The following is a 13842-nucleotide window of genomic DNA, read 5'->3' on the forward strand; positions in this document are numbered from 1 at the left end:
GGTCAGGGAGGGAGTATCTGTCAAGCTGAAGAGGTCTCGCAGTTCATTGGTGGAGAAGCTGGTGTGCTCCGCCCCTTTGCCCAGGTCGACCACAGTTCCAGAAAGTCCCTGTTTGGACACCTGTCTCTGGAAAATACGCTCCTCGATGGTACCTGAGAATGAATGAGACAAATGTTGACATCTCTTTGAAAACCTGTGATGATCACAGTGTGTGAGTGTGTCCTGACCTGCAGTCAGGAGACGGTAGATGTGAACAGTCTTCTTCTGACCATCTCTCCATACTCTCGCCATGGCCTAAACACAGGAAAGAACATAAAGGAGCTGTGAGAGTCTCACATGTAAACAGTGCCACCTGGTGGACAGATGAGAAGATCAGCCCATGACTGTAAATGTGCATGCTTTTGACATTCTAATAGAACAGACAAAGAAAATTGACAAGAGAAAATATATTTGGTTTAATTGCTTTTTTTTAACCTGTGTCAACATTTCTGGACCTAGGCCGTGTAAATGTCAGCCTCGTCCCAGACTTTGGACTCTGCTGGATTGTCTTACCTGAATATCATTGGCAGGGTTCCAGTCGATATCGTAAAGCACCAGATGGGAGGCACCGATCAGATTAAGCCCCACCCCCCCAGCTTTGGAGCTGAGCAGAAAAACAAAGTTCTGAGAATAAGGGCTGTTGAAACCGTCAACCAGTCGCTGCCGTTGGTTGGTTGGTGTTTGTCCGTCCAGGCGACAGAAGGTGTAGCCCGCGAGTACGCACAAGTCCTGGAGCAAGTTCAGTGTCTTGGTGTAGTTGGACACGATGACCACCCTGTGGAGGACACAGATACGCTGTTGAATGTCCAGGATCATAAAGTACAGAGACAGTATTGTACTCCAGTATACGTGTATACTGTATGTATATGAACACACACATATACCTGTCTGAGGGGCTGAGCTGTCGTATGGCAGTCAGCAGGTCGGACAGAACCAGAAGTTTCCCACAATCATTAGTGATCAGAGATCCTGAAGAGTAGGATTCTGGGAAGACGTCGACTAATCTGTCGTAGATGGAACTCTCCCCTGATTCCATTTCTGTTTTCTCCTGAAATCATAGACAATAATCATTTTCCTTACGTTCCAAAAACATTGAAAACAGAATTTAATTTTTAGGTCAAAAGTTTCTCAGACAGATTTCATTTCAAACGGTCAGAAAAAACAGAAAAATCTTTTTCTGAAAATTGAAACAACATTTAAAGTTCAAGGTTGTGACCTGGTAAGACCTGAGTAAGAGATTCCCCATAAACCTACAAAAGTGATTGAAACATCCCTCACTTGTGTTGAGACTTAAACGTAGGATATGCAAAGACATAACTTTGTTGTTTTCATAAAGATTTTATCTATTTATTTAGGATCTTTTCTTTGTGCCGTGTAAATACAGGATAAACATATCACCTTGACGGTGGAGTGCAGCAGAGCAGGGTGGTTACACAGCTTCTTCAGCGCAGTGATGCAGGCCAGGTGTGTGTGTGATTGTGTGGAGCTCTGAAGACAGGCTCTGAAGACCTGGTGACACAGCAGGCGCCTGTAAAGCTCCAGCTGCAGAGCTGAGGGCTCACAGAACAGTGTCCAGTCCAGACGAGGAGGCAGGTAGCGATTGATGATCTCTTGCGTCCTCCTCAGGATGAACATGCCAGTCAGTCGTGACAGCTCGGCTGCTCGCTCCTCTCCCAAAATCCTCTCCTCCTTTTGGCATAGAAAGATGTGAGATAAAGACAAATGATCCTTGTGAACATAAAAGTGCTGCAGATTGCAATAAAACAGGTAAAAGAAGTGTAACCTCTGTGCAGCCAGGTTGTCTGGAGCGTAAAATTGGTTCTTCATACACTTTTCTGTAAGCAGTTGATGATCCAAGAATCCCTGGATTCACAAACTCTATAATGGCATAGAACTCCTGCAGATCATTCTGTACAGGAGTTCCTTCAAACATAAAACAACTTTTTAGTAAACTCTCAGGAAAAACTCTTTAAGGTGATGTGGTGAGGTGAATACCTGTTAATATGACCCTGCGGTTACAGCTGAGGCTGCTGAGAGCAGAAGATGTTTTGATGCTGCTGTTCTTTAACCTGTGACCTTCGTCGCAAATGATGAGACCAAAATCCATCTTTTGGACCTGAAAATTAAAAACCCATAACAAAAACAAAAGCTGGTTTGAACTAGTTCAGTAAAAAAAAATCTTTAAGGTGAGACAGGATGTGGACCAACCTGCTCCAAGCAGCGCAGCAGCATCTCATAGCTGATAACCAGAACACTGTGTAGAGGAGATAACACAAACTGCTCTATCCGGTGGTCCTATAAACATCAAAATAATTAATTTTAGAACCTCATATAAAAATACAGTCAAAATAATTAATTTTAGAACCTCATACAAATAAAAATACATTTTTGATTTTTTCCACAATACACAATAATCTGACGAGCTTTTTGGCTGTTTGCCTAGCTTCACAAATTAGTGACAGTAAAATCCCACATAAGCTGCTTGAACAAAAACTGGGAGTTTATGAAACATTTCCTCTTTGCCATAATGGGAACATGGACTCGTTAGACCTTCTCGAAATGAACAGATCTTCTCATAAACCAAAAACAGCTGATTCTCAGTTTCTTCTGCTCTGACCTGATCCACAGTGAAAACGCTGATCCTCTCACGTCCAAGCCACTTGTTAAACTCCGCACCCCAGTTCTGCACTAGGCTTCCAGGCGTCACCACAAGGACACGTTTTGTGATGGGTTTCCCTCCATACGGGCCCTGCTTCAGCAAAGTCCAGGCCAGCGCCACACTCTGGAGGGTCTTACCAAGTCCCATCTCATCAGCCAGGATGGCACCATGTTGACCCACAGCTCTGAAACACACAAAACATGTGTATATGACAATCTAAGATGCTGTGAAGCTAAATTTGGTTGGAGGTCCTTTGAGGAGGATTTGATGTTTTACAGGAACCACTCCATCACCTCATGCCCATGACACATTCATAGAGGAAAAGCAGGCCGTCTCTCTGGTGAGGTCTCAGATGAGAGGTCAGATGTGGATCAACAACAACGTCGACTACAGGAAGTCCTGACTTGTTATTAGACCACTGGTGGTTGGCGGAGGGTCGAGGCATCACTAGAGCACCTGAGGATGAAAAACATGTAATGTATAAAAAATATTTTGTACAAAAAGTTTTTTGGTTTTTTTAATCACCACTGATCACATAGATTGGTTCCAAAAAAGATTTGATTTATTCAGTAGGCCAAGAAACCTTGAGGAATCATTTTCCCTGAGTCTAAAATATTGAAATCACAGACAGAACCTGAGATATTCATCATTTTTAATTCATGCAAAATTAGTTGGGTTTAAAGCAGTGAAGCCTTTAGAAGACATCTGCAAACCTGAAGCACTGGGATCATGACGAGGTCTTGGAATGTGTTCTTCCTCTGTTTTACCCCGTGGATGTTCACCTCTCCCTGACTGCATCGGTGGGCAGAATGGTTTGGAGGTAAAACGACGAGGAGCAGCCAGGGCCGACTTTGTTTGTGGTTCCTCTTCCTCGATTTGCAATTCTCGAAAACAACGTCCTCTCGCATAGTCTTCTGCAGAAACGACCCCCATCACCTCCACCTCCTTTCCACCAACCATCAGGGTCTGCCCCTCAGAAAGAGATGCCAACTCAGACACCTTATAGCCGCTGCCTGCATGGAACAAAGTGAACAAATACACAGTATAACTAAAGTCAATATATAAACAAATAATAGAACTTTATTCAATGTCAAAGTTAAAATATATGAGTCTGACCAAAAGGCCTCACCTTTCCCGATGTCTTTTCCTTCCATGTCTTTTAGTGTGACTGTGCGTCCCCTTGTCACCAGGACGGCATCTCCCTCCCAACGCTTGTGTTTTTTCTTACTGGCTTTACACCACATCACACTGAAGTAACGCACACCATCCTGGCTTGATGACTCTGCAGAAGGCATTGGAGTTTGAAGAGACCTGGGAGCCAACTGGGAAGAACTGCTCACTCCTGTAATACAAAAACAGACATGAGAAAGTCTGAACACGACAGAAAACAAGACTCACCAGCAGAGGTCAGTGTTGCCCTAGGTCTAAACATCATCAACGTGGGAGATGATAAACATTCTTTATTTTGGCGAATGTCGGCAAAATCATGCAAAGGTACAAAGGTGACATAGAAGCGAATGTCGGCAAAATCATGCAAAGGTGACATAAAAAGACTTGAGCGAAAGCTTTTTTTTTTTTTTCATTTACAGTTTTATTAACACTTAAACGTATGATGAGGTAAAGTGTAGTGAGAACATAGAAATATTAATCACACACATTAGAATTAACACTGTAGTTACACAGTTAAATAATAAAAACATTACAAAACCACATCTAATAAATGTAACCCTTCTAACCCTTTCAGCTTCAGTAACCTCCAAAACATTTGTGTTTTTTTCTGAAACCAAAACACCTGAAATGCTAATTTAAGTTGATCACATTTGACTTCTAGTTTTTTTCTTTTTACTAAAACTGCTAAATTGTGTGTTTTGTTATAGGCACTAAAACTATTCCAACATTTAAGAAAATGGGCAAGAAATAAACTGTAAAAAAAAATGGGACCTGACTAAAAATGCTCCCATTTTGTAATCTGTACTTTTTTTATTTGCGGTGAGCTGTCACAGTGTTGGTGATAATGGTCTAAAAATGTGCTCTCCATAAAGTATAGGAGTAATGGCAAAACATTAAACATGTTAAACATAAAGAAAATGGCAACACAAGTCTGACAGATATCAGGTGTCTGTACGAGGCACAACGTTTTCTCAAAGACACCAGAAACTCTTTGGGTTTCTTTCTGACATCGTCCCTAAGTCGACGACAATATTAGTTACAGAGTAACCGGTAGTCCATGTCTGAGTCTGGCTGCCCTCAATTTTTCCACTTTAATCTTGGCTCTCAGAAGCTCCTCCTCCAACTTCTGCTTCCTCTTCAGCCCCTCTCTTTTCTCCTCAAGGTAGAGGGCAACTTTCCTGTGATTGGCTAACACTAATTCATGCTCCTCTTTGGCCAAATGCAGCGGACGGAACCTGTCAGAATCGTGGTGAGGGTAAATGTCGTTGTGAAAGATGTCATTGCGTAAGGGCAGTGGAGAGGTGGACAGGGGTATGTTAATAGAAGAAGGTGTGGGGGACAGGGAGGCTTCGTAATCGTGGATGCTGCCCATTTCCTGGTCCTCCTCCTCCTCCTCCTCCTGCTCCTGGTCCCCGTCCAGCCCTGGACGAGTGTGCTTAGTGAGAACATGGATGTCTGGCGGAGGTTTTACATCTTCTTCAGAGTCCAGCTGCACCACCTCATGGGTGATACTTGGGACAGCTGGGGAGTAATCCTGGGGTGCAGACAGAATAGAGCTGCTTCCAGGATGCTCCATGGGGGAGTTGTGTTTACTGTATATTAACCTATAAAATAAAAAATAATGATAACAATGAATGCCCTCATCTCTTAGGTGTTAAACATGTTGAGCCCTCTGCTGGTGGTGCTTAAAACAATCATCTATGAAATGACCTAAATATTTACAGACTTATCATTACGAAAGATATAATCTCCTGAATGTGTCAAGGCCAGTTTGAAGTTTCTTAATTTCTGCTTGTTTAAGTGGCATGACATCTGTTCTATGTAATATTGTAGTTGTACTAAATACTTTTTTGGTTATAAATTTAAAAAAAGAAAAAAAAATCAAATAATCAATAAGAAGCCTCAGATCTAACCAATGTAACTGTGATAACCAGCTGTAATAAAAACAATGGAAGGCAAAGTTCCTTTAATTTCTGACCACAATCAGATATTCTGATTGGACCTTTCCTCTCCTCACTTTGGCACAGTTGAGTTACAAAATACTGATTTTTTCTTAATAGATGTTCTGAACTGCTCTGACATAAGTTTTTTTTTTTTTGTTGCGTACTACACTGTACCTGCGCAGTGTCAGGTCCTCGTGGATGGGCAGGAGCTGGAAGAGGTGAGGGATCATTTCCATAATTCTCCTGGTTGGCTCAGAGATGGCAGACCTGAGTTCTGGCTGGGTGTGTCTCCGCTGCATCACTTCCTGCTTGGCCGACTCCTTCAGCCTCTTGTAGAGTGTCCTGAGGCCCTGAGCAGTGCGGTGGGGTCTGTCGCCTCCCAGCGTGTTGTACTGCTCTGCCACAATATCCCAGCACTTGTTCTTGTCCACGATGACTGCATGTTTGTTGGTGTGCTCCTCCAGGATGCGGATGTGAGGCCGCACCAGTTTCAACAGGTCCAGCTTCTCAGAAAGAGTGAAGTTGGAGGAGCGAGCTTTACCCACCATACTGGACAAAAACGCAGAGGAGCCTGGCATCTTGTTGCATAGTGGATCCATCCAAGTCGAGCCTAACGCCTGCAGGCCTCAGTAACCAGCGTTGAGCCTCCTCAAGCTTCTTACTTGTCTTTGGTTGTCTCTGAACCAGGTTTCTGTTTTTCTCCACAGTGACAGGAATATGCCAATGATCTAATATTTATACATTTCTAACTGGTCCTCTCCTGTCTGCTATAAATTAGACGTGTCTGCAATACATCTAACATGCCCACTGGGTCCTACACTATTCCTTCCCTCTCGGCTGCCTTACTCAACAAAAGCAGGCTGGGCTGCACACAATAAGGATCAGGCTTAACTAGGCCAGCCTCGTTTTAGGCCCCCGCCTACCACGCAGGGCTTTAGGTGAATTCCTCTCATCTTAGGCTGACGTAGCTAAGCCGCTTAAGCCCAGCCCGACCTATTTTCAGCTGGGTCTGTGTAAACCCCAAGCCAGGCACAGCACAGAGCAGGGCACGGTCTCTCTCGCTTTCTGACTTTAATATTATCATAACGTTAGGGGCAGTAACAGGTCTGTATCTGTAGAAAAACATGTTCCAGAGTGTGTTTTTACACGACAGTAAGAACCACGGCTGTCGTTTTTCTATCAGCGACTGAAGCTTTAAAATAGCGCTGGCTTAACTAACTGAGTGGGGGAGGGAGGAGTGAGAGAGCAACGCACATGCGCACATCGTCTCCCTCCCCCGAACGTTCAGTTTTTTGTTTTGTACTGTAAATGTTAATCCACACCACACAGACGAGGGCTTGTAGAGCGTGTGAGCCGAGTAATGTCCGTTTGGAAACCCAGACAGAAAGACGGGAGGCGGGAGCGCTGGCTGAGTGGCTCGCTAATCCCGACCACGGTCCTAATCTGACTGCTGCTCAGTCCACAGAACACTCATTTATATGACAATAATGTTAGTGTTCAGTGGCGGTTATTAACAAAATCTCTGCCACGAAAAAGCGTTATGACATAAGTAAATAGATATTTTCTCCACCTAAAACAATCCTACTGTATGTGGTTAGTAGTGAAATTATATTTTTTTTTTTGTTTTGACTTTAAGCCTCAAACTTCAAAAACAGTGACCATCTACCTTCAAAAACACTTTAACAGTGACCGTCTACCTTCACAAACACTTTATATTACATTTTATATACGAGGTAATTATAAGATAAGGTTGAGTCATATTTTTAACACATTTTGGTTTTTTGGTTTTTCAAAGCTTACAGAAATAAATGCAGATAGTGTTGAAGATTATTTACAGAATGTTGTTTTAACTACATTCTCTGTACAAAACAACACAGAGACAAAAGTAAAGATTTAAGTTTTCTTAAGGACAAACTGCAGTTTCCTCAACTGAATAAAGCCGTTTTTGTATTCTCCATTGCTCTGCTACAAACATGAACAAACCTGTGCACTGTAAGTACACGACGTGGCATGTTCTGTGTACGTGATCTTCACTTACTTGAACTATACTGAGCACTACTAATTCTACTAACTACTAAGCAGTTAGTGAGTAAAACTAAACAGATATGTACTGCATTCTGATGTTATTCACCAAAGTAAATACCAAACAGACATTGTGTATAAAAAAAACCCACACATTCACGCTCATTCATCCACCTAGCCACACACAAACACTCAAACCAATTCTACAAGGACTATGAAGCCATTTAGATAACTCAGAATGTCTGAATAAACATTCAGATATATTAATTTGAGCCTGTCCTACTCTTTTAAGAACATTTTATTGATATTATGATGCGTTGCTGATTTATATACATTTATATACAACATTTTTGTTGCACATACTTGGATCATGGCCAAGTCTTTTAAACTTTTACAACTTTAAACAAATCATATTTTTCCCCACATACTTGGATCATGGCCAAGTCTTTGACCAACTTTAAACAAATCATATTTTTCCTTGTTAATTGTCTATAAAACCCACAAAAATAGATGTACATTTTTACTATCCTTACGTGCAAGTACCTTTCTCTCTTCACGTAGAGTATAAAGTTAAATGCAGGTAAATCCACAACAGGCTGTACAATTGGCTATGTTGCATCTTTTATGATTTGGAAACAAATAATTTTCTTACCTTTTTTTCCATGCTCTTCTGTGTTGTCTCTGGTGACACTTTCAGAATGTTCCAGGTTTGCATCATTTTCCTTGCTTTCTGTTGCACTTAGAACACGAGCCAGAGCCCGTGACAAGGCTGGAGCAGACTGTGGTGCTCTTGGCTGGACGTTGCAGCCTGTCTTACTTGCAACAGGTGCTACTAGAGTCCTCTGAACCTGCATGATGAAAAAGAAGAAGAATTACAATGTGAAGAAGCAATAAAAAAAAACAATAATCTATGAGGAAGTGGAAATGTTTGTAAGAATGATGTATGTTGCTGACCTTTTCCAATGCATTGCCTAACCCAGGTTTAGGGGAAAGGTGCTTCGGTTCACATGCAAAGCTTGGAGAAGATGCTCCAGGAGGTAAAAATCTAGGCTTTTTCACTGCATTTCCCAAGAGCTGACTGGGAGCAGCTGAGCGCCTCATTCTCCTTCCAGTTACTTATCTACATCAGATAGAAAAAACATTTAACATTACAATAAAAATAACATTTATTTAGAAGGATCATCATTTGGCGAAGCAAAAAAGAAGCAAAACAGAACAGAGCAACATTATGAGCAATGTAATACAAATTATGACCCAAATACCCACTATAAACTTGAAAGCCAGCATATTATATTATAAATACATCACGTTATATCATTACGACACACAGCTAGCAGGAAGAAAACTGTCCACTGGTGAACTACTCCTAAAATGCAACAGGGTTTAGCAAAGAGCTAAAAAGTACAATGGAGAGAAATATTTGCGGCTGTTATGTTGAAAATATGCTTAACTTACATCTAAGTGTCATACATACCAAGTTGAAAGTAACGCGCGTTATCGCAGTTTTTTGTTTTTAAGTAACTTAATTCATGCTAACTCGGTAAACTCGGTTTTCTCTGGGTTCGCTTCCTGTTCTGTATCTCCCGCTACATTGTTTCCATACGGTGATTGGTTGTCATTGCGGAACAGGCGTGGTCACAAAGTGTGGGGTGCGTTAGATATGTCTAACACTGGTGGTGTTGTCCACCTCATATGTATTTAGTTTTTATTAACATGTTCGTTACTTATATCAAATCGAGCACACCTATCGATAATACACATGCCGTAGTGGCATTTCTCCAGTTTTATAGGCACTTTAAATGGATTTAAGTATAACATTTCAATATTATTAAGTTTGAAAAAATTTAATTCCTCATTCAAATTAATTTTCGACCAACACCGAAATAACATCACAAATCCCGAGTAGTCAGAAAAAAGTAAAATTTAACAAAAATTGTACTCTTTCACCTTGATGATTTGCCTTGTAGTTGCTTTTTGATGGGCGTATGTTGTCACCTGGAGTCATGCTGTCCGTAATCCAATCAGAGGAGTGGAGAGAGTAAGTGTTTTCCAAGTTAATCCCACATGCAAAAAGGGAAACCTGGGAAAAGGTTGGGTCATTAGTAGAGACTGGACATTTGAAGGGCAGCAGTAATCTGTGCAGGCAGCAGTGGTGATGAAACGCTAATGTTGCTGTTGTATTTGGACTTTTTATTTGAATTCTTTGTGCACTGTAATTCTGTCTGTTTCTAATAATCTGATCTGAGCTCACCTGGCTCACCAGCTGCTTCCCTGTTGTCAAGGATACTTCTCCATGGAGACATAGTCCCAGAGGAATGGGAGGACTTCAGGAGAAAGGAGACCCTCACCTCAATGGAGCAACAAGTCAGAAGGGAGGATGAAACGATAGAAGGAGAATAACAGACGTAGCAGAGAAGAGAAAACAGTCAAGAGTGACCTTGGACTTTGAGGAGGAAACGGTTCAGTTTTCAGGTATGAATTTTATGGTTTTTTTTAAAGCAAACTAATCAGAGTGATAAATCATGGCTGTAATGAACAATTCTTTAACTTTTTGTGTCTGTTTGTGTGACTGTAGGATGGGCTATGATCTTGAGAGGTTCGTGGGCTTTGTGAATGAGGGTCTGCTGTGCTGTGTGTGTCGGGACGTGTTGGAGCGCCCCCTGCAGGCACCCTGTGAACATGCTTACTGCAGTGCATGCATCAGCAGCTGGTTGCTCCATCACCACTCCTGCCCCGAGGACAGACTGCCACTGGACGTGAGCAGTTTAAAGCCACTGTGCAGGTCTGTGTCCATGCAGCCGGATGTCACTCAGTCAAACGACACAAATAATTGATCACTGTAAGAAATATGTTTGTTTTCAGAAAATGTTTAGAGCCAGTCAAACGACACAAATAATTGATCACTAATAATTGAATTGAATTGTGGATAATAATTGAAATACGTTTGTTTTCAGAAAATGTTTAGAGCAATTAGATTCAATGTAATTGATCCCAAACTTGGGAAATAGACATTTCGCAGCAAAGAAAGGACGGAAGAGACTTTTCCAACCTTGTCATTTTTGTTCTCAGAGTCAGGGCCCAGATTTGTGCAGTGTTGCCTTTTCTTAAAAGTGTGTTACAGTACATCTCTCATCTCACAGCTACTAATTTTTTTTCATTTTGTTTGAGGTCAGGTACATGCGTAACGACCTGAGCCGTCTCCAGATCCGCTGCGTGAATGCAGCCCAGGGATGTGAGGTGATCTGCTCCCTGGAGAGCCTGCACACTCACGAGGATGAGTGTGAGTTTGCCTTCGTGTCCTGCTCTAACACCGGTACGACAGACACCCCCCACTCAGTGGCAGCTTCTTCTTCTTTTATATGCATTGCATTGATAGCAGTTGTAGATTAAACTGTAAAGGTAATGTGACACCTGTGAGAGGGGCAGCAGCAGCAGCAGCAGCAGGTGGGGCCTTCGTCATGGCAACTCCATTAAACACTGATGTCAGTCAAAGCTGCCTCAGAGAGAAAGAGAGTGTGGGGGGTCAATTTCCCATCATTCTTTAATGGGCAATTTAAAATGCACTTGAACATGTACAACAGTATAGATGAGAAAATGCTTGTGTTTACAGTGAGACTTTGACCTGTCATTGGCAGGTGGAGAATACATATGTTTCCACTGTGGTAGGTACAGTGAGCGTGTGCATGCAGTGTGGCTGCTGCAGTGTTTAATACTACAAATATGATGCATGAATAAGCATCATCATTGTAGTTTTTTTGGTTTTTTTTTTTTTTGCTGTGCTGATATTCTGGGATGTTTTTTTTTTCTTTTTGCTGTGCTGATATTCTGGGATAACGTGAATGCTTCAAAAACTGTGAAGCACATACTTTTACAGTATATGTACAAGTGTGCAGTATTTATCTTAGGTTAAACCTTTACCGTTAAAAATAATTTACATCGTATTTTACCACATAATTACGCTTTCTCAGGTTGCCCTGTACAGGTGGAGAGGCGGAGTTTGGCGGCTCACTTGTCAGAATGCAACTTCCACAGGAGAGAATGTCCCAACGGCTGTGGTCACACACTCTTCTCCAGTGATCACTCTCAGCACAACTGTGTGGCTGAGCTGCGAACTGAAGTGGAGATGCTGAGGTGTGTATGTGGCTAAGAAAACTATATTAACGTTACCTGTGCAAATCCTACGGTTGGTTTCATTCATGTTTGCTGCAGGGCCGAGATGCTGTGTAAGTTGGAGGAGGTGAGACGAGAGATGGAGTCGCGCCTGGACTCCCAGAGGAGACACATGGTCCAGAAGGAATCACTGCTGAAGAACGAGATGGAGGAACTCAAGGTGACTTAATATTCCAAAATTATTACGTTTTTAACAACCCCTTTCACAGTAGTATGGGTAAAAAAAATGTAATTTGTAAATCAGACAGGCACAGGAACTGTTCGTAAAAGAGCTTCCCTAAATCAGACAGGCACAGGAACTGTTCGTTTGTAAAAGAGCTTCCCTTTTTTTTTACATTTGGAAAACATTATCATATTTCTAAATTAAAAGTGATGCCAAAATGGGACGTGACTGGTTTATCACAGTGTAAATTATGTAAATTGTTATGTAAATTTCCATGCCTTCTTGTGTTGAGACTAAATTGTATAAATGTAAGTGTGAATAGCAGTTGTCTCTATAAGTGTGATGCACTGGTAAAATCATACTCACCCAATGACTGCTGGGATCCTGGATCAGACGGAGTGGTAGAAGTTGAAGTTGTATGTTGATATAACTCCACTTCTGCTCCACCAACAGGGTCATTTGTCCCGGATGATGATTGACATGCGGGCCCTGTTAGGAGCGGAGCGTCTGAGAAGACAGGAGCTGGCGGAAGCGGAGCTGGAGAAGAGGGAACTGATGGAGCTCCTCAGGGATCTGCAGCCCATCAGGAGTCAGATTCCTGTCAACCAAACAGTCACAGATCAACACCAGGGGGCGCTGCAGACCACAGAGGAACACACCGACACAAGACAACAGCAGAGGGAGGTGTTTTCACACCTGTCTGTGATTGAAAAAGCTCCACCTCAACCCCCCAAAAGGGAGGAGGGAGAGCGCAAAGGTGGGAGCAGAAGTCTGACCCTGGATAACATCAAGAGGAAAACTCGGGAGGTGACCGTCATCTGAGAGAGGAAGAAATTTATATACAGAAACCATTTCCAACCTGCTCATCAAATTAGTTAAAAAAAAGTGCATCACTTGATGCATATAAACTTTAGTTGTTTTTTTAAGCATCAGTGAGTGGGATTCGTTTTAAAAACGTGTTGCTGTGTATTAAACCACTTGCTCTTTTATACCTGGTTAATCTGTGGATTCTAGTGTGTATGTATTTGTTTTTCACTTTAAACAATTTAGTTTTCTCATCTTCTGCTCAGGTTCAGAAAATTCATTATTTTGTCATTATGGCAGCACTACTACTGAAATATTTGTCATCACTACAAGGTTTTAATGTTTTACTAAACCTGTGGTTTGTAAACACTGTATCACCTCCAGAGTTATTAAGCTTATTGAATACCACCTAGTGGACAGACAGGAGCACAGGTCTAAAAGGTAATCAGCTGACAATGGTATATGTAGCAAAAAATACAGTATGTATTCCTCATATACTGCTATAATGTACTAGAGTACCACCACAACTGGCAAAAAGTACAACTGGTGAAATGCAAACCTTAGCTTGAGAACCATTGCTTTAAACTGTAAAGAATTTGTTAAAAATGTGTTTATATATGGGAAATGCAAGATGACAACTATGCCATACCAGTCTGTTCCAGTGAAAACTTCACCTTCAACTCTGCTCAAGATTAAACGGTTGATTGGGCACACACAATTTTGTTACACACTTTCATTACACAATTTAATTATTCACACTTTTCAAAAGCATGTATTCAGTTGTGGGTTGTTTTTTTTTACTGACCTTCACTCGTTTTCTCTCCGGCACAGACTTTCACCTCCTCAGACTACCAGCTCCCTGCTCTCACCAC

General features: G+C 41.7%; 3 protein-coding genes and 1 long non-coding RNA gene across 5 annotated transcripts in view; 1 reads left to right on the plus strand and 3 right to left on the minus strand.

Annotated features, from left to right (window-relative positions):
- The window catches only part of rad54b (RAD54 homolog B), an 18215-nt gene extending 8637 nt beyond the window's left edge, over positions 1-9578 (minus strand). Inside the window, 15 exon segments of the mRNA XM_025061373.1 lie at positions 3-152; positions 228-294; positions 553-814; positions 924-1087; positions 1438-1728; positions 1823-1962; positions 2035-2155; positions 2248-2334; positions 2657-2882; positions 2992-3154; positions 3412-3711; positions 3828-4040; positions 8486-8681; positions 8788-8953; positions 9308-9578. Coding sequence (XP_024917141.1) covers positions 3-152; positions 228-294; positions 553-814; positions 924-1087; positions 1438-1728; positions 1823-1962; positions 2035-2155; positions 2248-2334; positions 2657-2882; positions 2992-3154; positions 3412-3711; positions 3828-4040; positions 8486-8681; positions 8788-8934 — 2527 coding nt within the window. The 5' untranslated portion in view covers positions 8935-8953; positions 9308-9578.
- On the minus strand, positions 4278-7470 carry LOC103388159 (fibrinogen silencer-binding protein). The gene is made up of 2 exons (XM_008323046.3): positions 5986-7470; positions 4278-5472 (listed from the first exon to the last, which is right to left on the minus strand). Exons 1-2 carry the CDS (start codon positions 6408-6410, stop codon positions 4905-4907), a joined length of 993 nt encoding a protein of 330 aa, XP_008321268.1. The 5' UTR covers positions 6411-7470; the 3' UTR covers positions 4278-4904.
- Positions 9579-9805: 227 nt separating the features above from the next.
- rnf41l (ring finger protein 41, like) lies at positions 9806-13745 on the plus strand. 2 transcript variants are annotated; one of them, XM_025061372.1, is made up of 7 exons: positions 9806-9985; positions 10097-10305; positions 10409-10615; positions 11007-11146; positions 11802-11964; positions 12043-12163; positions 12620-13745. In XM_025061372.1, exons 3-7 carry the CDS (start codon positions 10410-10412, stop codon positions 12986-12988), a joined length of 999 nt encoding a protein of 332 aa, XP_024917140.1. In that variant the 5' UTR covers positions 9806-9985; positions 10097-10305; position 10409; the 3' UTR covers positions 12989-13745. The 2 variants fall into 2 exon arrangements, with proteins under 2 accessions (XP_024917140.1, XP_008321266.1); XM_008323044.3 differs by having other exon boundaries at positions 9806-10305.
- Positions 11144-12647, minus strand: LOC112487912 (uncharacterized). Its single transcript, XR_003051461.1, has 3 exons — positions 12533-12647; positions 12001-12136; positions 11144-11326 (listed from the first exon to the last, which is right to left on the minus strand). It is a non-coding gene; the product is annotated as an uncharacterized LOC112487912 (long non-coding RNA).
- Positions 13746-13842: the final 97 nt, after the last annotated feature.

Source organism: Cynoglossus semilaevis, chromosome 13 (genome assembly GCF_000523025.1).
Source record: "Cynoglossus semilaevis isolate Cse_v1.0 chromosome 13, Cse_v1.0, whole genome shotgun sequence".
Lineage (NCBI taxonomy): Eukaryota > Metazoa > Chordata > Actinopteri > Pleuronectiformes > Cynoglossidae > Cynoglossus > Cynoglossus semilaevis.